The sequence below is a fragment of the Ambystoma mexicanum genome, chromosome 6p (genome assembly GCF_040938575.1).
Source record: "Ambystoma mexicanum isolate Mex_15411 chromosome 6p, UKY_AmexF1_1, whole genome shotgun sequence".
In the NCBI taxonomy this organism is placed as follows: Eukaryota; Metazoa; Chordata; class Amphibia; order Caudata; family Ambystomatidae; genus Ambystoma; species Ambystoma mexicanum.
Genome location: NC_090935.1, coordinates 311,916,466 through 311,940,832, shown reverse-complemented (window position 1 = coordinate 311,940,832; position 24,367 = coordinate 311,916,466). Strand labels below are relative to the sequence as shown.

General features: G+C 45.9%; 1 protein-coding gene across 4 annotated transcripts in view; it reads right to left on the bottom strand.

Annotated features, from left to right (window-relative positions):
* Window positions 1-810: 810 nt before the first annotated feature.
* The window catches only part of SEC11C (SEC11 homolog C, signal peptidase complex subunit), a 249,361-nt gene continuing 225,804 nt past the window's right edge, over window positions 811-24,367 (bottom strand). For all 4 annotated transcript variants that reach the window (XM_069627067.1, XM_069627064.1, XM_069627066.1 and 1 more), the window contains exon 7: window positions 811-973. In XM_069627067.1, the coding sequence (XP_069483168.1) occupies window positions 920-973 (54 nt within the window). In that variant the 3' untranslated portion in view covers window positions 811-919. The remainder of the gene's footprint in view (window positions 974-24,367) is intronic.

The following is a 24,367-nucleotide window of genomic DNA, read 5'->3' as shown; positions in this document are numbered from 1 at the left end:
CAATTTGCTTTTCTACTGTGACATAAATGAATCACTGGGACATAAACATATATATCTTATAGACTAGATGCCAGTGGATGTGAGTGCTAAATAATTCAATGGTAAAAGATTCAATTGGCGCACTAAGAAGTGTCTTTCCATTGTAAACTACATTAGCATCCCAGGGTCATTTCAGACCACCCCCGAGCCAATCAAAACGCTTAGAACGACATCGCCATCTATAATCTCTGGTATAGAGTGCATGCTACACATTCAGACATGCTGAAATGATTCCCCTCTGCCTTCCCAGTCCTTTCTTTTCACTTGCCTCTTCACTCTTCTTCCAACTAAACTAAATGCACATGCGTCCATCCCTTCTTGTGCCTCTCCCTCAAATCTGACCCCAAATAGTGCAATACATATCCATTGCTGAAGACCTCGCCTCAGCAGAGTCGCTTACTTTTCTCCCCTGCAGAGGTATATGGAAAAAGAGTGAGGGCTCACACCGAGTCATGGCTCGGTTTCAGATTGCCCTACATGATGGATATCTTTTTTTCCTTTTTGGGGAATTCTCGTGAGCACTGTTTTCCCCCCTGCATTTGTAACATTAGCTCCCTGATTTACTTCCTAGGGTGTTTAAAGCCCTATATTCTTTGGGAGCTGTCATGATTGTGTTAGATAATGACCATTCCCAATCCAGGTAATAACTTTGTCATTACACCGTGCCCATGACCTCTACCTCAGTCCATAAGACTTAATGGAAAAGGAGAATTTTACCAAATCATAAATATCAATCTTTGAGCCCAAGGAAATATGAACTGATAAAGAACATACACAACATTTTTATTGTTTTATTGTTTTATAGCGAAAGCAGACCATGTCAAATATATTAGTTCCTATAGTATCCCATTCACAGCAGACCCAGGCATCTCATCTTCTGTTAAGATTCACGTTTCAGTAATACAAAAGCACCCATTATGGCCAAAACAGCATACTGTAAAGAACAAAAGAAATCGGGCATTAATCCATAATGCTTTGTGAAAGGATTCAATAAAATGTCACCTTTAAACATAGCAGACAGTAATTCCCCATCAACAAAAGATGTGCAGCTGTGAGTATCAATGTAAATGGCGAATGTTCAATGCAGTTTTTGCTAACACACTGCTGCAATTTCATTATTCTGTTCCAAACACTTCAGATTTATGTTGCAACAAAGTCCCCACATGTATTTTGCAACATATTCCCCACTCTCACATTTGTTAATTAACAATCTTTGTTTTATCATTTCTAAACCTCATTTAGAGAAGAAGGTGACAGATATGTCAGAGTTGACCCATCAGGCAGGGTCTAAAAATCTTAGCTCCGATTTATATATGCTAAAAGAGTGCCAGAGGAGGCAGCTTAAATTAACTGCAGGGTAGTTTATAAGTATACACTACACGAATGAAATCCCAATAATGAATATATGACAACGGGTCTGATTTTGCATGGATCTTGGGGAAATCATGAATGAAAGGCTCAGTGGTCGTTAGGGGGTTTTCAACTGGTATAATGTTCTGGCGATCCAACCTAGTGGACCTGCAATGGATTTTCACACCTGATCTAGCAAACCTCTCACTTGATAACAAGGTTGAGAAGGTTTATGTTTAGGTGATCAGGGGTTTGGTGGCAGGTACAGTTAACATCAAAAGAGATGTTGATTAAAATGCCCACACAGTTGTATGACAAATATTACTTACGGGTAATAGTGTTTATGAAGCCTTTAGCTGCTTAGAAGTACATGATTTCATAGTCTACCATCTAGTGGTTAGCTCAGAGTATACACTTGTTTTTCAATGTCGAAAAAAAGGGGAGTTCTCGTCACACTATCCCGGTCCTATGTGTACAGGTACCCGTGATCCCTCACGCATTGACATCCTCCGATACTCCGTTGCCAGAAAAATGTGTAGCAGAGGGAAACATCGATCAACATGGAGGCAGAATCGGACAAGAGATTCCTTCGAACTGATACAACCGCAACACAACAATGCGTACAGTAGGGAGATTTTTTTTTAAATAAACATGTATATCACAAACATTACCTTTTCAGTAATATTCTTTCTGATGTTTGTATCTGCTGAGATTCACATGTTTTGCATAGACAAGCAGCATCTCAACATTTGCCCACCACCATAAAATCAGGCAGGCTACAATATGGATTGGGACCAGACAGTACCAATCTCCAGTTCCAACCAGTCCAAGTACATAATTCAATTACCAGGATTTCCTTTCAGGAATCCTGTAAAAGCTAATGACCAAATAAGGTATTTTTCAACCTGATACGATCGGAAGATTGCCAAAGAAGACTGCACAGAGAACAGGGCTTAAACCATTAGGAGCAGATATTAGAGTATATTGTACTAAAAAAAGCATTATCGCTGTAAAGTTAATGGTGCAGAGACGTGAACCCCTAAAAAAAAGTAAACAGTTCACTGCCAGCAGCCCATTTAGTTGCAGGTTAAGAGTTGAGCAGGTGAGTGAGGCGCAAAAAGGCCCCAGTCAGACCAGAAATTAGTACAGTCCAAATCCATAGCAGAAAATCATTGGGTGAAATTGTAAAAAGCAAACTTTTTCCTAGCAGTGTATAATACAATGCGACCAATATTTTGGAAGAGGAATGCTGATAGTCAAATCGCATTAGAAATACCTTTTTTCAGTAGGCACAGATCTGTGGGAGACCGATCCAGAGTGACAGAGTTTCACCAGGAACTCCAGGAGAGTAATCCCTGGTCACATTTCAAAACTTTAATATGTTTTATAAAGTATAGCAGTAAATACAAGAACATACCAGAACATTCTATGACATCCAAAAGGCAGCACCAATGAAGGTGTGATGTTTCATTAGTACATTGTGCTTCATTATTGCGCTTCATTATACCGTCGACATTTGAGATTGTGGGCTTACATAGAAGGCAGATAAGCTTGCAGCTGTGTTGGGATGTATTTGGTTAATTTTACATTGTGCTTTGAAGCAAGCAAGAGTAGTTAACAAGGAAATGAGTATCACTAATAAATGCACTCTTGCGCGAAGGCAGTCTGCTATATTAATTATTGCCAACACTGCAGTTTAATTGTGCAGTGGCCGTTTATACACATTTTTCACTTTCTAGTTTCTCACATTACAGAACATCAGCCAAAATGGATTTTCTGTTTAGCTGAACGGTCTGAACATATACGTAATGCAGGTGCACATTACATGTCAATCAAATCTTATTCGTACCCGACAGATTGTATTGAGATAGAAAAAACTGGGCATAAAATACGTTATTTTACCACTGCACACATTGGTTAAAAGAACCTCATCTTGAGTGTTGCATCCAGCCATGGGTGTTACCGAGCCAGAAGATAAAGCCAAACGGAAATATTGCATAGTTGTCCTCCCAAAATGAAGCAGAGTTTAAACAAGGAGGTGGTTTAATGATAGCCAGCTACACCTCACTGACAACCAATGATGCTGAAATATGTCAGGCATTGCTTGTGGTTTTAGTTAGAATGGATATGACCAAGCAGTTTGGGCTCAATTACCCCCCGCTTGAGGTAGGAATAATCTTGATTTGCATACGGTCTTTCACCTTCTGTAATGCCATGGCAGATTTCAGGGTTTGTCGAAAACAGCTAGTGGTTAGGATTCCATTAACATAGGCAAACGGAATAGAGCCTCTGGTGCTGCACTGGGTGCCACAATCACGATTTCCATTTTGGCCGCGTTGATTTGTAAACTGTTTATGGTCATGCATGAGCTAATCTGTGAAATGCAGTTGGTGAGGGCGGTGTTGGTCTCATTAGTGCTGGTAATTCTGAAGAAGTTGTGTTGTCTGCATAGTTGTAGCAGGTGACCCTGCAGTTTTTTTTATGATCCTCATGAGTGGAATCTTCGAGATGTTGAAAAGGATGGGCGAGAAGCTCAATCCTTGTGGGACTCAGGTTTTTTTTTCTGGGCATTCGAGTTGAATGGGGGATGCTCAGTGATTTGTGTCCTAACCACAAGGAATTACCTCACACATTGTAGTGTAGCATTGAGTAGTCCAACTTATTCCAGTCGTGTGATTGAAGATCCATAGTGGACTGTGATAAAAACTGCTGATAGCCTGTGAAGAAAATGTAATTTACTTACCTTTTTCATTTACGTTAACTCAGTGAAGTAACTTTATGAGAACAGTCACCAGTCAAGACTTCTCTGCAACACACTAAATTAAAGGGCAATACCAACTGCACAAGAGGGACCACATGTCACCAGGCGTCTAGGCTTGAGCAAGCATGTCAGCCTCAGAGCAGGACCACAAGCAACTGCATTGCTGGAATTCCATTTATTGTGGCATGCAGAGGACGACAGGCCCTACAGGAAAATCGAAAACATAACGAGACAGCCCTAGAGCTGCTGCAAGATGGGTTCAGTCTAGTCAAAGGCCAAGACGTGGACTGGGTGAATGAAGTAGGTAGCATGCGAGGAGGAAGAGAAGAGCGTAGCACAACCATGGATTCTCATTAGCTTTTTTTTTTATAAATTAACAAATATTTGCTGCACAGTTTAACCCAGTAACGTTGCTTTCACATATATACCACATAAGTAAAGTTAAGTAAAGACCTCTGGCACTTTCTCAAAAGATTGAACTCTCCATTTGTAATGCAACATTTTTGAAATGTTTGCATTGGTTGGAAAAGTTCGAATGTGTAGTTTAAATGGTTTATATTGTTTTTAGAATATTTTAATACATTTAGAATGAAATCAAAAATGTTTCTTGGACTTTTTAAAAAGTTAGAATTGGTTACAAAAGGTGTTAAATACAAGCAATAGTAGAAGAATACAGAAAGGTTATGACATTCCAAGTAGTATATTGTGGTTCCAAACCAATATTAGATGTTGTTAGGGAGAATTCTCAGAACTGTGCTATTTCCTCTCTACCTTAGAGACCCTCAGCACTTTTGCTGGACTCTAGGACTTTTGATTTTTAACCTGGAGACGGGGAGACACTTTTTTCCCATTCTCTCATGTAATTTTCTGTGATTTGGACTGTTTCTTTTTGGTTGTGGAGTCTGACAAACTCCATAGGCATCATATTTACGTTGTGACGCACAGCACCTTCAAGTGCAGTGATACAGGGAAGTCTTCCAGATTTCCCAAAGGTCTAAATACCTTCTCTTCGATAAACTACTGTTTCCAAGAGCAGTGAAGTGAAATGGAATTTACTTACTGGTTGTAACTTTCAAGATCCAGCACACACTATCTTACCATAGGGTGCCGGAGGAGTTACTTAGGGCCTCATTACACAGTAGGCGGTAAGGGTTTACCGTACCAGTATTTTACCGGTAAACCCTTACCACCTTACTACAAGGTCCCTTTGCGGGTTGGAGAATTTAACGCCTGCTTTTTGCAGGCGTTAAAAACCAACCCGCAAAGGGACCAGGGAGCTAATTACAGTATCGCAATTTGCGGCACCGTAATTAGCGTCTTCCCCATTCCCATAGAGCCCTATGGGGCAAAAATGGGAATGGGGAAGGGCAATGGGGGAAAGGGGAATTACCGCCCCGCCAACCTTGGAATAGGGCAGTAATTCCCATTTGCAAGACTTGCTTTTCTATTTTTTCCAACAAACTACACTTAGCACAATGCACTTGGCTATAACTATCTATTCCTGGCAATTCCTATTTTTAATCATCGGAACTACAATCCCCAGAAGCCCCAGGGATCAGCTCTGCTTCCACCAGCTCAGGAACAGAAAGGGTGGAGGCCAATTGTATGCAGGTGTGCTGATCCAGGTGCGAGCAATTAGCCTGCCTCTGTGCTGGACTGGGCGCTATGAAAGCTGCTGCCTGCAGGAGCTCAGTCTCTTGCATTAAGAGTCCTTCCAGCACCTTTTTGCTTCGATCCACGTATTTTCGCATGCTGTTTCTGTTGCTGCATTTTTTCTGATCCTGTTTCCAGTGCCTCGCTGCCCAGCTCCTCTGGGCCACTCCTTGTTGCCCAGCTCTTCTGGGCTTACTCCTTGCTGCCATGCTCCTTAGGGCTCCCTGCCTTGCAGCCTGCTACACCCTGTTGCCTACAGCCCTAGCCTTTTGGGCTCCCTGCCTCAGCCCTGCTCCTCTGGGCGTCCTGCCTTGCAGCTTGCTACACCCTGCTGCCTACAGCCCTAGCCTTTTGGGCTTCCTGCCTCAGCCCTACTCCTCTGGGCGTCCTGCCTTGCAGCCTGCTACACCCTGTTGCCGACAGCCCTAGCCTTTTGGGCTCCCTGCCTCAGCCCTGCTCCTCTGGGCGTCCTGCCTTGCAGCTTGCTACACTCCTCTGCCTTCAGCCCTTTTCTTTTGGGCTCCTTGCCTACAGCCCTTGTCCTTTGGGCTCCTTGCCTTGCAGCCTGCTTCATTCCACTGCCTACAGCCCTTATGCTCTGGGCTGCCTTCCTTACAGCCCTGCTCCTTTGGGTTTGTCCTTGCTGTCCTGCTCCTCTGAGCTCTTTACCTTGCACCCTACAGTCCTCTGCAATCCTCAACAGTTTACCTGCATTTATTACTTTCAGTTATTGCAGCCCCCCTGTTTCCTGACTGCTGCTCCCTTGCTTTCTTCCTTGTTTTCTACCCTCAGTGTTTTATCCCTGTCCAATTCAGTTATACTGCTTTCCTTTCATTCCCTTCTTCTAGTTTGCTCATCGACTTCCTTTTTCCTGGATTTGTCTGTGATTGTCTTCTCTTGTATTATTGTAGACCTCTTTGTACAGAGTTTGTCTGTTGGTTTCCACCAGGCAACCTCTGCCCTTTCCCTTGTCTCGTTTCTGTGTAACAGACACCCATAGCTGTTGTTCCCAGCCATGAGCAAACAGCGTGGGCCTCTGTTATAGTAATCCGTGCAGAAGGCTGGAGTTTCCAAAGGTCCGTGGAACACTCTTTCCCCCTTCTGCATACACCCCAAAGGGGAATCCAGTTTGTTTGTACCTTTATTCCCCTGCTACACTTGCCTACTCATTTGTTATCTTTTACTTTCTGCTGTGTGTGTATTTGTCTGTCCACCTTACTTCAGCACAACCACCCAAACCCTACTTGGGTGCCCTGTGCCACTCTTAACAGAGTGCCATCCGTGACAGAATGCAAGAGACAAAAATGTCTTGTTCCATAGGCAGGAAAGGCACACACAGACCAAGGATGCTTTCCTTTTCGGGTTAAGAAACCTTTGCAAAAATCTATAGTTTCCCTAAAGACAGCAAACAAGAACCTTAGTCTCAAGAACAGTCTAGCCTTACTAAACAAAGATTTACAAGCACGGTACTACACTCACTGGCTTGCTGACCCTTCCATGTATAACTATTATGACATTTGCGACTATGATCCACAGTCCTTATCCGTTGAAGAGTTACAGCAAGTTAATGAATTCTTACAGATCTTGTTAGACCAAACAGTGAAAAACACTCCTGCGTCTTCTGTCAATTCTTCTAACACCGCTACAACCAAGGATATAGCACTCATTGTGGGAGACTCTAAACCAGAATACGCTGTTGCCAGAGTGATATGCTCAAGATCAGCTTGGCAAGCTCCCCAGACTGCTGGAAACCCTCATTTGACAGGACAAGGCAGTCAGTATCCTGAGGTTAGAGCACCTGGTCCTGGGTACAAAAGACCTATACTGACCATCGGTTGTCTTAATGCTTCCCCAGTATCTACTAACCACAATAACCTTAAGGTCAGTCTTCCCATTGCTACAACCGAATTTTCTGCCACACCAGATTCTGAAGCTTTAGATCAGCCTAATGATACATACCTGCTACAAGAGCAACTCCTACGCCTTAAAAGAAAGACTGAAGATCTCTATGATGACTTTGTTCATTTACATAGTAAAAATTCTATGAAGGGACACAATATTACAGACCTTCTGACACAATGTCCTACACCCGACATACTGTCTTTAGAGATCGACATGGTAAGGCCTGGAATTGCCACGCAGAAAAGGATATAGATTTATACCAAGCAGATGGAAGACCTAAATTTAGCATATGCATCCCTTCTAAAGTCTGACACAGCCCTTTCACTTTCCAACCACAGTAACTCAGGTCCTGGTACACCAGACCACGTTTCTAATTCTGAACAATACCCGGTACCTGTCTGGAATCCAGCCTTTCCATCAGTCAATACCCCAGACCCACCAAGCAATCTAAGCACACCAGACTTTGAAGATCAGCCTTCAGAACGCCTACCCAATCATGACCCCACATCTGTCATACTACCTGTTACTGTATCTGCTAGCCCAATCTCTGCTGCTCCTCCTGCTAATACTTCTAAATCTGCTACTGTTGCAGCATCTCACATCACTCTTTTCGCAGCAGAAGCACCCCCTTCCTCTCTGCCTACAAGGACAGAACCTGTCGCTAAGTCAGATAACAACTTTTCTTTTGGGACTACAGCTCCGGTTGTTCTTGCTGGTGCCTCTGCAGCACTAAAACTACCAGACTCTACTCTATCAGTCTCAGGTGCGTCACTGCCCGCTGGTTCTTCTATGGCACCCACACTGCCAGTTGCTACAGCATCAGAACTATCTACAGCCATTCATGATCTCTCTGCTGTGGTGGCTTCTGAACTTCCTTCAAATCATGGAGAACCCGCCACTGTGACTCCTGAATTTTCTGCGGCTAATCTTGACTTTGCAATTGCTGCGTCTGATGCCTTGGAAAACCTTCCTAGAGCAACCAACTCTGCTGTACCTCTGGCTCCACCTTTCAACACCTTACTGTTGCCTTTCAAAGCAAGTTTTGCCATGGAACCTGCAGCAGACATTCACAGTTCCTCTATTCATGAACACACTGTTGGGTTTTGTGCTCCAAAGACTTTGTCTTTTCTGATTTCTATCTCAAAGGTTCAGTACATTGATACTGTCTCTGCCCTTCAAGACTCCCACCTTACAACCTTAAATAGTTTTTGGTGCTTCGTGATGTGCCTTTTTGTTATGACAGACATTCTTCTTGTAGGTCGGTCTTCAGGGGGCCTGGAGAGGGGAATACTGTCATGCCTGCGCCATGGGCGCATATATTGGCGATCAATATGGACAAGTTGTTATTCATTTATCTGCAGAAAACTCTTGGATCAACCGCTATTCACTTTTTGGACCTTATTTCCCATTTGCGAGACTTTGGTGCTTTTCTATTTTTTCCAACAAACTACACTTACCACAATGCACTTGGCTATAACTATCTATTCCTGGCAATTCCTATTTTTCATCATCGGAACTACAATCCCCAGAAGCCCTAGGGATCAGCTCTGCTTCCGCCAGCTCAGGAACAGAGAGGGAGGAGGCCGATTGTATGCAGGTGTGCTGATCCAGGTGCGAGAAATTAGCCTGCCTCTGTGCTGGACTGGGCGGTATAAAAGCTGCTGCCTGCAGGAGCTCAGTCTCTTGCATTAAGAGTCCTTCCAGCACCTTTTTGCTTCGAGCCACGTATTTTCGCATGCTGTTCCTGTTGCTGCTTTTTTCTGATCCTATTTCCAGTGCCTCGCTGCCCAGCTCCTCTGGGCTCACTCCTTGTTGCCCTGCTCCTTAGGGCTCCCTGGCTTGCAGCTTGCCTCACCCCGCTGCCTACAGCTCTTGTCCTCTGGGTGTCCTGACTTGCGGCCTGCTACACCCTGCTGCCTACAGGCCTAGCCTTTTGGGCTTTCTGCCTCAGCCCTGCTCCTCTGGGCGTCCTGCCTTACAGCCTGCTACACCCTGCTGCCTACAGCCCTAGCCTTTTGGGCTTCCTTCCTCAGCCCTACTCCTCTGGGCGTCCTGCCTTGCAGCCTGCTACACCCTGTTGCCTACAGCCCTAGCCTTTTGGGCTCCCTGCCTCAGCCCTGCTCCTCTGGGCGTCCTGCCTTGCAACTTGCTACACACCTCTGCCTTCAGCCCTTGTCTTTTGGGCTCCTTGCCTACAGCCCTTGTCCTTTGGGCTCCTTGCCTTGCAGCCTGCTTCATTCCGCTGCCTACAGCCCCTTTCCTCTGGGCTCCATCCTGCTTTGCAGCTTGCTACACTCCTCTGCCTTCAGCCCTTGTCATTTGGGCTCCTTGCCTACAGCTCTTGTCCTTTGGGCTCCTTGCCTTGCAGCCTGCTTCATTCCGCTGCCTACAGCCCCTTTCCTCTGGGCTCCATCCTGCTTTGCAGCTTGCTACACTCCTCTGCCTTCAGCCCTCGTCTTTTGGGCTCCTTGCCTACAGCCCTTGTCCTTTGGGCTCCTTGCCTTGCAGCCTGCTTTATTCCGCTGCCTACAGCCCTTATCCTCTGGGCTCCCTTCCTTACAGCCCTGCTCCTTTGGGCTTGCTCCTTGCTGTCCTGCTCCTCTGAGCTCTTTACCTTGCACCCTACAGTCCTCTGCAATCCTCAACAGTTTACCTGCATTTATTACTTTCAGTTATTGCAGCCCCCCGTTTCCTGACTGCTGCTCCCTTGCTTTCTTCCTTGTTTTCTACCCTCAGCTCTTTATCCCTGTCCAATTCAGTTTTACTGCTTTCCTTTCATTCCCTTCTTCTAGTTTGCTCATCGACTTCCTTTTTCCTGGATTTGTCTGTAGTTGTCTTCTCTTGTATTATTGTAGACCCCTTTGTACAGAGTTTGTCTGTTGGTTTCCGCCAGGCAACCTCTGCCCTTTCCCTTGTCTCGTTTCTATGTAACAGACACTAATAGCTGTTGTTCCCAGCCATGGGCAAACAGCGTGGGCTCTGTTATAGTAATCCATGCAGAAGGCTGGAGTTTCCAAAGGTCAGTGGAACACTCTTCCCCCTTCTGCATACATCCCAAGAGGGAATCCAGTTTGTTTGTACCTTTATTCCCCTGCTACACGTGCCTACTCATTTGTTATCTTTTACTTTCTGCTGTTTGTGTATTTGTCTGTCCACCTTACTTCAGCACAACCACCCAAACCCTACTTGGCTGCCATGTGCCACTCTTAACAGAGTGCCATCTGTGACATACCCGTGGGTGCCCATTTTGTCAAAATGGCCCGGTCTTTTTTTGCCATTTCTTGCTGGAAAGGTCCTTCTTGAGATTTACTCTGCACGCCAAACCAGGTTTGGTCTCTTTGCTCGTTTTGTCTTTGGCGGGATCCAAGAGTGAAGCCCGCCTCTGGTTCCAGTATGTCTGGCAGGGGAAGGAAGTGAGGGAGGTGCGACCGACAGCAGGCTGGAATGAATGAGAGAAACCTGCATAAAAGGCAAGGCTTTTTGGCTTGGAAGGCAGAGTCGACCACTGGATGAAGGAATCTGAAGAAGATCTTGAAGAAATGCCTGCTGCAACTCCTGGAATGTTAGTTTGCCCGGTGAAGCCCTGCTGCTGTGCTGAAGCTCCGAATTCGTTTCGACTAGAGAAGCCCTGCAAGGACGATTTCTCCCCTTGATTTGGTGGGACCAATCAACTCCAAAGTGAACTCGTTTAGACATCCTCTCGGAGTTGGCTGTACCTCCAATGCTGCTGCTGGAACCGAAGTGGGAGAGGAACACCAAACGGAGTGCATCACTTTTAAGACGAACCCGTGCTGAAGGAAGCTCCCCTCCCCCCCGGACTCCCTTGAAGCAGGACTGACCAAGCCTGAGCCACCTCGACAGAGTGCTGGAACCCAGATGCAAGAGTGGTATCCGTGAGACCACAGTGATGCTATTTGCTGAGACGCGAGGAGCTGAAACCGCAAAGTGTCCCTGAATTGAAGTTTGTCCTTTTCTGCTGCTGACCGTCCCATTGCAGTACAGGAGTCCCCAGACGTCCTCCCTCTTGTCCCCACAACTGAGACCCAGGAACAAAGGATCTGCAGAGCTGCACAGGAACAGAAACCAGCTGGAACCATTTCTTCTAACCAAAAGGTACTGTAAAGTTTGAGCGGACTTACCTCTTGTTGTTGTAGCCTTACTTGATCTCCGTTGAGACTTGTCTTGGTTGCTTCTATTGAGTTGCTTGCATCTTCTACCCCTCACAAGCCTCCCAGCTTGTGGCCCTACATTGATTCTACTTTTCCTACAAAGACTTTTAAAACATTTTGCAAGACTTTTACTTACCTACAAGAAGTGCTTCAGCTCACCTAGACTTTTGCTCAATTGACATTGGCTGGCCTGGCTCCCTGAATAACTAACAATTCTTACCTCTGACATTGTGCTTTACCTTTCCTTCCAGGAAGAGGTTAACTTACTTTGCATTGGGGGTTCAAAAGTACTTACCTGTTTCAGAATACTTGTGTGTTCTCTTGTTTTATTCTATAACCCCTTTCTTTGACATGCTTTTCAGTATTGCTCTAAATGCACAGTGATATATTAATGTCGGTGTCCAGTCAAAATGTCGAAAACATTTGGTCGAATGACAAAAATGTAGAAAAAATAATGTCTAAAGAAAGTAATTTCGAATGCTTTATTTTTTTATTTACTTTTTTTTGGGATCTGCAAGTACAAAAAAGGGTTAAAACAGAAAAAAAAAATTAAAAAAGTTTTTGGGGGGGAACCCCCCATTTCTAACAAAAAACAAACAAAAAGACATTCTAAATTCATTTTTATGACATTTTGAATGTTATTCGAAATAGTGACTGTAAAACATTAATGTCCACAGTGTCCTAACTATTTAAGTCACCTGAGGGTGTAGGAATGTGTGCCATCCCCAAAGGGTATTTGCTGATTTAGAGAAACTACGAGTGTGTATTTTGGAGTGTATTAGTGTGTTACTGATATATTGCCCCTTCTGAAGAAGGCTTATTCAAACTGACTGTTAAATTAATAATGGTTTGAGTGTAAATTTTTATTTGGATACTTGTCACTGTGAATCTCTGTGTAACCACCCTACTGCTCACATTGACCCCTCTTGAGATAAGCCTGGCTGCTCAGCCACACTACCAACCTGTGTAGTACAGACTTATACCAAAGGTTGAGTTCCTATGGCCTGAAGGACAAGGTTGTAGTGCACCCAAAGGGTACTGCTCCAAATCCTGCCTAACAATGGTGGCAGGTGCTGAGGATCCATAGTAGAGTTGTCACACCAAGTAGTTTGTTTGCTTTTGTTCAACTAAAAACCTTCACAAGGCTAAGCTCCACTAGAATAGCAATTGTAACATGCCAAATATGGATAACTTCAATCAGGAAGCCCTGATCATTTTAACATTAGATCAACTGAAGGAAAGGTGTAAAATCAGGATTCTCCCTGTTAAAGGAAAGAAAAATTAATTGATTACAAGATTGTTCAATCACTGAAGTCTGGGTAGTAGGCCTGTCACACCTACTAACCCAGGAAATGTGGAAATTGATAATGAGGATGATAATTCAGAGTCTAATGTCTTAGAAGAGTCAGAGGAGGGAGAGGTGTCCCATCAAGGGATCGCTTCTATGCCCCAGCCTGCCCTTTTGCCTCAGCCTTTACCCACTGGGACCCCACAAGGTCCAGCAACAAATCCAGAATGACATGCATTACTTGCCGTAATAGCATTTCTGATGATTGTATCTGCTTAGATCACATGCTGTGAATATGGTCCGACATCCAGTGGTATCCGCGGAGTATTGCATCTTGTCTTTCGGGGACCGAAAGGGGACGTCGGCATAGGCGTGTCTCTAACACTATCCCTATCGCGAGGTGTAGTGTACCCAAAATCCCTCACACGCTGACGTCCCTCAGATTGTATTTTTTTCTGCCATGAGGGAGCCCAAGGCTATAGTGAGTGAGTACATAAAGAGAGAAAGTAGTAAGAAGTCTATGTTCCTTCCACCCCAAGCGTGGAGGTAGGGAAGGCGCATGTGAATCTAAGCAGATACAATCATCAGAAATGCTATTACGGTAAGTAACGCAGGTCTTCTGATGCTTGTTAATCTGCTTAGAATCACATGCTGTGCATAGACTAGCGAGCAGTACCCGGAGTTGGAGGTGCGTTGTGAGAAGGAAAAGTAGAGAAAAGATGACTTAGTACTGCTTGTCCCATCTGAGAATCAGACCTAGAATGAGTGTCTAGGCAATAGTGTTTTGTAAAGGTGTGTACATAACTCCAGGTTGCCGCTTTGCAAATGGAGTCAAGGGGAACATTTGCAATGAATGCTATGGATGCCCCAGTGCCCCAAGTAGAATGTGCTATAGGCTTGAAGGGCAGTTCTCTCTTAGCCAGAGTGCAACATAGTGTGATGCATTTAACAATCCACCTTGAGATAGACGATTTAGAGACAGGATCCCCTTCTCTACCAGCTGCCACTGAAACAAAAAATTGGTTTGTTTTCCTCAGTGGTTTAGTTCTTTCCAGGTAGAAAATGACTGACTGCCCTACGCACATCTAGTGTGTGCAGGCTTCTTTCAGCCATGATAGTGGGATTTTGGAAAAAGGTAGGTTGTTCAATCGATTGGTTCACATGGAACTTCGAGATGAATTTAGGCGCAAATCTCGGGTGAGTGCGTAGAACTACCTTATCCCTCTGGACTGTAATGAAAGGTTCTAGAACAGAAAGTGCCTGTAGTTCGCTAACCCTTCTAATAGAAGTGATAGCCACTAAGAAGGCTGTCTTATAATTCAGGTCTTTTAGACTTGCTTTATGCATTGGCTTAAAGGGAGATCCCATGAGCCTGGTCAAAACCACATTTAGATCCCATCCAGGAGCTGGGTGAGAAATGGGAGGATAAATCCTCTTAACCCCTTCCATAAAGGCCTTAATCACCAGTATCTTCCACCACAACACCTTTTGTTGTGATGTGGTGTAGGCTGAAAGAGCAGCCAGATGAACCTTTAGGGGATTGAAGACCAACTCAGTGTCTAACAGATTGGTTAGGTACAGCACAATGTGTGTGGGTGAGCAATCAATGGCATGGATGCCCTTGGAATTACACCAGATTACAAAACTGTTCCATTTGCTGGCATAGCAATAACGTGTGTTAGGTTTTCTAGCTTCCCTGAGAATGTCCATGCACATCTGAGGGAGCTGTAGGTGTCCAAACCCTATGACCTCAGGAGCCAAGCTGCTAAATTCAGAGTTTGTGGTCATGGGTGTAGGGTCTCCCCCCCAGTCCTGAGATAACATGTTGTATGGGCAGGGTAGTTTTACTGGTAGGGAGAGGGACATTTCCATTAGATGAGCGAACCAGGGTTGGCGGGCTCACATGGGGGCCACCAGTATCATGGTAACTGGTGCCTCTTGTGAACTATCTTATTCAGAAGGGGAGTCGGGGGCGGGGGAAGCGTAGACAAATTTCCCTGACCAGGTTATCCAGAGAGTGTTCCCCTTGGAGCGGTTCTGGGCGTACCTGGAGGCGTAGTCTTGGCATTGGGCATTCTCCTGAGTTACGAACAGGTCGATCTCTGGGAAGCCCCATTCTGCAAAGACAGACACGATGTCTTCGTGCAGACACCATTCTTATTCTATGGGCAGAGGAAAATCTCTGCTGAGCACGTCTGAAAGGCCTTTAATGCCTTGAACACCGCTAATAGCCCGCTCCAGTACATTTATATGGTTGGACGCTACTTGTGGGGACCACACTCCATGTGCTGTCTGCTAAAGCTGGTGAGCCCCCCACCCCCTGAGAGATGCGTCTGTTGTGAGAGTGGCTTCCACTGCAGGGGCGGTGAAGGTTTTCCCCTTCAAGAGGTTTTCTCTTGACCACCACTGCAGAGAGTGAACAAGGGCTGGCGAGACAACTACCAGATCTTCCCATTGTCCGCTGGCCTGACACCACTGGCTGTTGAGCCACTCTTGTATGGGACGCATGCGCAGCCGCGCGTGGGGAACCAAGTATATGCACAACGCCATAATTCCTAGCAAATGCATGGCTTTGCGCACCGTCGCCTCCCGACTGGCTACATGAGGGATCTGAATAAGCATGTTCTGAACCCTCTCGTTGAGGGGAAGACGAGGCTGTCTTTCGTCCGGATTAGAGCTCCCAGAAATTGTTTTATTTGACTGGGGACTAAACTGTATTTCTTCTCGTTGATAGAGAACCCCAGACTGAACAGAAGGTCTACGGTCTTTTGGGTGTTAAAAAAACATGTGTCGTACGAGTCCCCTGTTATGAGCCAGTCGTCGAGGTAAGGGTAAACCGGGACGGATAACCTGCGCAGGTGTTATGCAGCTACTGCCAGGACCTTCGTAAACATCCTTGGCGCCAAGGCGATGCCAAAGGGGAGTACCTTGAATTGGTAATGCCTGTCCTCTATCATGAACCTTAGATATTTCCTTTGCGCTGGCAACATTGAAATATGAAAGTATGCATCTTTCATATACAATGTTGCCATGTAGTCCCCCTGTTTTAACAGTGGGATCACCTCCTGTAGCGTTACCATGTGAAACTTTTGAGGTTTTATGAACCTGTTCGCTGGGCGCAGGACTAGAACAGGGCGCATGGTGAGGTCCTTTTTGGGTACAAGGAAGTACACTGAATAAATACCCTTGTTTACCTGAAGAATAAGGATGGCTTCTATGGCGTCCTTTCCAAGCAGCACTTCCACCTCCTGATTCAGGATCTCCAGATGGTCCGGTGAAAGGCGCTGTGAGTGCGGTGGTCTGAATTGTGGAGGTCGAGTGAATTCCACGCAGTACTCGTGGGCGACCGTCTTTATGACCCACTGGTCTGAAGTTATCCCCTCCCATGCCGTGAGGAAAGATGTTAAGTGCCCCCCGACCGAGGTGACATGGGAGGGGACCTGGATCTGATGGTAATTTCTGACAGGAGGCTGCAGCTCCTCTAGCAATGGGGCCTCTACCTCTGGCTTTGCCACGTCGATGGCCCCTTGGTGGGTAGTATGCGGGGCTTCCTGATGTTTGTCCAGCATTAAAGTTTCTAGTGCCATAGTTGTTCTGACTTGCACGGGACTGCCCTCGAAAGGACTGCTGAGAATTACTTCCTCTCTGTGGGGAAGGTCTTTGAATAATTTGTTGGAGGGACTTAAGAGTCTCATGCTCTTTTTTGGCTGTTTCAAGGGCCTCATCGACAGCCTTTCCGAAGAGGTTAGCATCTTCAATTGGTTTATTGATGAGAGAGGCCTGTGTTTCAGGCTTAAACCCTGAGGTACGAAGCCAAGCGTGTTTCAGCCGTGTCCAGAGTGTTCTTTATTACATTCTGGTTCACTTGCCTGCATTCGGCCACAATAGTGAAGCTTGGACCTGATGGGCTCTGGGACCTCTTGGAGACCTTCCTGTACTAGGTTCCACTGGGCGTCAGCATAAATCGCCACTAGCGTAGTGTTATTCGCTATGCGCGTGGTATATGCGGCAGCCAAGGTAACCCGTTTACCTAGGGCATATAACCTCTTGGATTCTCTATCTGGAGGTGCCTCCACCGTAGCAAGGGGTACAACTGCCCATTTCCGGGTGGTAGTTACTACCAGGGAATCGGGGGTCACGTGCCCTTTCATGTATTGAGGGTCCGAAGGTGCTGGCTGAAATAACTTATCTACTCTTAGGTTCACTGCCCGGGTTTGAGCTGGTAACACGAAGGTGGGAGACAATCTTCTCTTAATAGAATTAAAGAGGGGAATGGCCTGGCTAAAGGGTGGTTCCTCCTTAAGAATATCTTCTACAAAGTCAGTCCTGCTCAGGCACTGCCTCGAGTAGAGATTTGAAAATGCTCAGCTGCCTTCTTTAACATGGTATTGAAGGCCATTTGGTCGTCTACAGGCAAGGCCTGGCGAGCTGGGGTGGATGGAGGGGAATCCAGGCACAATACATCAGTGTCCTGATCTTGTTGGGGGAGCATCCATGGGTCCGTCCCCACTTGCTGGGTTTCTTCCCAATTGTCCGTGGCATCTGCCTGGTCCTCATTGTAATTCTGTAGGAATGAAGGTTCTTCATCTTCACTGTAAATGGCCTGATAAGTATCCATCTGGACGAAGTCTTCATGATGGATGGGAACAGAGGGCTGATCTTCTTGGAAATGTGAAGCAGATTGAAGTTTAGGTTCTCCACAAGATCTTTTCGGGGAAGGGTGTTCGGAAAAATTGCTAATTTTTTCAAGACGGTCCATACACCCTTCAAATTTCTCCCTTGTCCATTTAGAGGACCCAGAAGGACCTACAGGTGGAAAAGCGTCGTCTTCTGCCCCTTGGCGCTGAAAATTGTCTCTCAGGGTGTTGGAAAGAGGCTCTTGACTGTCCTCATAGGTATTGTGAGAATCAGGGCACCATGGCGTATCTAAAGATTTGTCCACAGCCATGTTTCTCAGCAGAACAGCCCAACCGCTGAAGTAATTCTTGCGATACTGTGTTCGATTACTGCCGAATCGGCGTGAGTTAGTGGGTCCGAAGGTCTATAGGTAGACTTACCGCCTACCGCGGCATTAGAGGGCCTAGCGGTCAGTTTTTCGCCTTGAGGCCTAGTCATGATTTTTGGGCCTACCCAGGCCTTCGGGACCGTCGTAGTGTCGGATATCCGCGCTTCGACATGTAAACCCGATTTAGGGGTAGTGTCCTGGTTCATTTTGGAATGCCCAGTCGCAAGACGCTGCTACACTTAGGGCAGAACCTAAAAGGAGTCCTTTCCATAGCAAAAGGGAAAGATGAACAGACCTAGAGGGGGAAAGAGGAAAGACATAACGGAAATATGACCACCCCAACCCCACTCTCCCTACTGTAAAGGCCGGCCAGAAGGCCAGGCCCCGTGGATGCTTCAGCCGCCAGAACTTATGCGCCGAAATCCACTGCCGTAGACAAGTCCTACGCAGTCTTCGTCAAAGTTGTTCTTGGCGTCGAAATGACTTAAGGGGGAATAACCGACAAATCAGTTTAGGATAAACAATGTCTCTTATGTAAGAGCTCTGCTATAGGGCGACCAGTTATCTGGTCAGAAAAAAACAATCTGAGGGACCTCGGCACGTGAGGGATTCTGGGTACACTACACGTCACAATAGGTATAGTGTCACAGACTGGCTCCTATGCCGACGTCCCCCTTCGGTCCCCGAAAGACAAGATGCAATACTCAGCGGTTACCACTGGATGTCGGACCATATGGGACCATATGCACAGCATGTGATTTTAAGCAGATTAACAAGCATCAGAAATGTGTCTGTTGAGAAAATGAGACTTGAATTGGAATTTAAAAGGTTACAAGCCCAAGCTGAAGCCAAACATTAGGACATCAAACTCAGGGAATTGGAAAAGCAACATGCTCCTGAAATGAAAATATGGTCTCTTGAAAAGGTTTCCCTCCCAGAGTCCTCTAAGTCTTCCAGTCCCACGAGGCTTCGCCTGACCAAAGAAGCAGTGAGTACGTATGATGTGAAACTTGATATTTAGGATTGGTTGGGTGCTTTTGAATACAATTGTGGGATTCAGGGTCTCACAGGGAATCAGTTTATTCTTTGGCTTTTGTCTAGGCTCCCCCAGGTTGCAACTGATGCTGTAATGGAGTTGGGGGAACTTGCAAGATTGTAGTATGCGAAAGTGAAGCTGGCTCTCGTAGACAAATTTTAAAAAACTCCTTCCCAGTACCGTAAGAGATTTAGGACCCTCAAAAAGACTCATGGTACCCCTTGGGCGTGTGAATGTTTGAAAAACTTAAGATGGTTGGGTTAAGGGTTACAGAGTGAACTCCTTTGAAGGAATGGGAAATCTATTTTTGTTGGAATCTATGTTTGATGCCTGCTCTCCTGAGCTAAGACAGCACTTGGCTGACTCAAGAGATTGATCCCAAGAAGCTAGCAAAGGCTGCCGACTTGTGGGTGCCAAAAGGGCTACTCACAAGGATTCTGGGGCCACTCATAAAAAGGATGAGGGGAAACAGCACAAGAAAGATGACAAAGTGAATTCTAAATCCTCCCATTCAAAAAAGGGCCACAAACATAAGAAGAATAAGCCATTTGCGAAACCAGGTCAGTCTAGTGAAACCTCTGGTGCTAAACCAGAGGGAGGTCAGCAGAAGCCCAAATTTGTCAAAACATTTGGAAAATGTTATGCTTGTGGGTCAACTGACCATGTGAAAGGGCATCCCAGATGCACGGGTACACCTTCAGGGATTCACACTGCCTCCTTAGCCTTCGTCCCTGAGGGAGAAGTTCATATGGTACGTGGAAACTTTCACCTGTTGGCTGAAGACCCCAATGGAGTCTGTCAGTGTTTCTTTAGTGTCCGCGAGTCTGCGGGAACAGCAGAATGTAGGTGTGTATAACTATTCCAGATAACACCAAAGAATATTACATGGACAGTGTACTTGTGTATGGACAGGAAACCCCTGCCATTAGAGACACTGTGGCCAGCATTATAGTGGTAGATGAAACCTTTTTCAAACCCGAGGATGTTGCTAAGGCATCCAAAGGCCCCACTAAGCTTGCTGGAGGCCCTGTCCAGATGGTTCCAATACTACCAGCCCTCATCCAGTGCAACAATAGGACTCTAAGAATACCTGTCAGTATACAAAATGAGTTGCCCGGGAGAGTCCTGTTGGGGAATTACTTAAAAGCTCTAGGAGTTGTATCAAGCACCCCTAGACCTCCCAGTAGAAGGAGCAGACTAGACTGGCCAGAGAGCAAACTTTGAATGACTCTCAATGGGAAGTTATAGAAGTACCTATAACACCCAGTCCACAGGAAGAACACCCTTCTGATTCCAGGACAAGGACAGAGACAAAGGGGAAACCCAAGGTCTCAGGAAAGAAGAAAGGTATCAACCCTGTGCCCAAAACAAGGACATCCCAGAGAGGACAATCCAAGGTCACACCTGTGACCCCTCCACCAGCTGAGGTTGAGTGGGAGGACCAACCAAAGGATGGTGAACCAGCAACTGATGACACAGAACTGGATGAAGCCCTTCCCCCTGTTGGAGATTGGGATCCTAAACACCATCCTGAGAGGCAGACTTTACTTGCAGAAAGTGGCACCTGTATGGCAGACTAAAGCAGAGGTCAAAGAGGGTCCTACTCTTGAAGGACTTTGCCAACAGGCAGCGTCCCACCTGGATGGTAGGAGCTAGGGAAGCACAGGCTGTACTGGGAGGATGGCGAGTCTACCCCAGGAGACTACAGAAGACTTGTAATGCCCCAGGAGACGAGACCTCAGTTTCTACAGTTAGCCCATGGGATTCCTTTAGATGGTCACTTAAGTTTTAAGAAGACCAAGGAAAGGCTTTCTGTGTATTTCTATTGGCCTAAGATGGGGTGTGATGTAGACATTCTGTAGTAGCTGCCACACTTGTCAGACATCTGGCAAGAGTGGAACCAATGATGTGGCACACTTGGAGCCTCTCCCAGTGGCGGGAGTTCCTTTTGAGAGGGTAGGGTTGACATTGTTAGTCCCTTAGACCCTCCCACATATTCAGGCAACCGATTTATATTGGTTGTGGTGCACCATACTACCAGGTATCCTGAACCCATACCTATGAGGACTGTTACTGCTCAGGCAGTGGCCAAGGCCGTCCTTGGTATTTTTACCAGGGCAGGTTTTCCTAAGGAGGTTATCTCAGACAGGGGGACCAATTTTATGCCCCACTACATGCAGACCATGTGGAAAAACTGTGGAGTAACCCACACGTTCTCAACAGCCTACCATTCCCAGACCAATGGTTTGGTAGAGAGGTTTAATAGAACTATGAAGAGCACGATAGGTGCTTTAGAAGAACCCCTTACAAGAAAGTGAGACCTTCTACTGCCATGCCTTCTCTTCACTTATAGAGAAAACCCTAAAGAAGGGGTTGGTGTCAGCCCCCTTTGAGCTCCTCTATGGTCATCCGGTTAGAGGTCCAGTGGCCCTAATCAAGGAGGGGTTGGAGAGTGCTCCTTCCCACAAGCAAGTGAGAGTCACTGACTATGTGTTAGGTCTCGGAAGGAGAATGACACACATGATGACAGAAGCTTCAGATAACTTGAAAGCAGGTCAGGCTCTGGTTAAACATTGGCATGACCAGAAGGCCAACATGGTTGAGTTTACCCAAGATCAGCTAATTTTAACTATGGTACCTACAAGGCAGAGGGCCTTACAGGACAAATGGTTTGGACCCTTGAAGGTTGTGGGAAACTTGGAGAGGTCAATTATTTGGTGGACTTAGGCAAGCCTAAAGAGGCCCCCAGGGTCTTTCACACCAACCACCTAAAGGCCTATGTCTCTAGACCAGAACTGGGAGCATTGCTTCTAGCCTCTGATCAAGAGGAGGAGGAGAGTGAGCCTCTACCTGATCTCCTCAGGAGACAACCTTTAGATGAAAGATAGGAGTTAATCTCTCTTCTGATTTGACTCTGCACAGCAGGAGTGCAAGGTTTTGTTGAATCCCTGTTTTCACTGACACAAGGCTTGACCCCTTGGGGCCAGCATGAGATACTCACTGGTGACTGTCTCCCTGTTAAGAGCAGGGGTTACAGAATGTCAGACGATGTAAGAACCCACATAAAGGAAGGTGTCAATAAGATGCTTGATGTTGGGGTAATAGAGCCATCTAGAAGTCCATGGGCTAGTCCAGTTGTGCTAGTACCACAGGCAGGATTCAAGGAATTGACATTATGTGTAGACTGTAGAGCTCTTAATGCAGTCACCACGACTGAGGCCCATCCTTTACCTAGGACAGATGAGCTGGTGGACAGACTTTGTTCAGCCAAGTTCCTCAGTACATTTGACCTAACCTCACGCTATTGGCAAATAGCTCTGACAGACCATGCTAAGGAGAAAACTGCATTTTTAACCCCAGGAGGCCTCTACCAGTTTAAAGTTATGCCGTTTGGACTACAGAATGCACCTGCTATATTCCAAAGGATGGTGAATCATGTTCTGAATGGGATGGAGGACCTCTGCATGGCATACATGGATGACATTGCAGTGTTCAGCCCTACTTAGAAAGAACATCTTGACCAACTAGGATGATTTTCAGGCTCTTGAGCAGGCTCATCTGACCACAAAGGCAAGCAAATGTCAAATTGGTCGGAGTAAAGTGGTCTACCTAGGACATGAGGTAGGAGGAGGTGAAATCGGGCCATTGCCTAGCAAAGTGCAAGCTGTACAAGACTGGGCCACCCCTGCTACTCAAACCCAAGTGAGAGCCTTTCTAGGTCTCGCAGGTTACTATAGGAACTTAATTGAGAACTATGGGACCATAGCGTCTCCTTAAATGTGATCTCCTCACCCAAATTCCCCAAGAAAGTCAGGTGGAATGAGGAGTGCATTAAGTCATTTGAAGGTCTTAAGAATGCCCTTTGTCAAGCTCCAGTCTTAAGAGCTCCCGACTACAACCAATCCTTTATTGTACAAACTGAGGCTTCAAATACAGGAATAGGTGCAGTTCTGAGTCAGCTGGATGAGAAAGGCAGGGAACACCAGATCTGCTTCATCAATAGGAAACTGAAGGACCCTGAGACAAGGTGGGCAACCATAGAATGTGAATGTTTTGCCATTCTGTGGTCTTTGAAGCAGTTTAGACCATAATTATATGGATCTGCTTTTGTAATTCAAACAGACCTCCAACCCTTGAGAAGGGTAATGCAGATGAAGGGGAACATCCTAAATTGTTAGGATGGTCCATCAGCCTTCAGGGGTTTGATTTTACCATAGAACACAGGTCAGGATGTAATTACCAAAATGCTGATGGTCTCTCCAGAAGGTATGACCGACTGGAGTAACGAGTTTCATCCAGGAGTGGATTAAATCCTCCTGTCCCTTATTCTTGGGGGGCGAGTGTTGGGGAGAATTCTCAGAAATGTGCTAATTCCTCTCTTCCTTAGAGGCCATCAGCAGGTTTGCTGGACTCTAGGACTTTTGATTTTTAACCTGGAAAGAGTGACACCCTTTTTCCCACTCTCTCATGTAATTTTCTGTAATTTGGACTCTGTTTCTTTTTGGTTGTGGAGTCCGACACACTCCATAGGCATCATCTTTCCATTGTGATACACAGCACCTTCAGTGCAGTGACCCAGGGAAGTCTTCCAGATTTCCCAAAGGTTTAAATACCTTCTCTTGGATAAACTACTGTTTCCAAGAGCAGTGAAGTGAAATTACCTTTACTTACTGGTTGTAACTTTCTAGACCCAGCACACATTATCTTACCATAGGGTGCTGGAGAGGTTACTTAGTATCCCCTTTGTCTAGTTTCTCATGTAACAATTTTATATGTTACCCTTTCTACAATTAATGGCTGGTGGCAGTGGTTTACTTTTTATTACCATTGTGTGTTTTTACCATGGGCTGCAATTGCAGTCTTGGTAAAGCACCCATGGGTACCCATTTTGGCAAAATGGCCCGGTTTTCTTTTTTTGCCATTTCTTGCTTGAAAAGGTCCTTCTTGAGATTTACTCTGCGGGCCAGACCAAGTTTGGTGCCTTTGTTCATTTTGTCTTTGGCGGGATTCACTATTGAAGCCCGCCTCCGGCTCCAGTATGTCTGGCAGGAAGTGAGGGAGGTGCCCGAAACTCCCTGTGCTTAATCCCCTTCGTTACATGCATGCACCCAAAGGTGATTGGCAGGCTGGCTGTCCGGCAAGGACCAACACCCTGCTCTGTGAG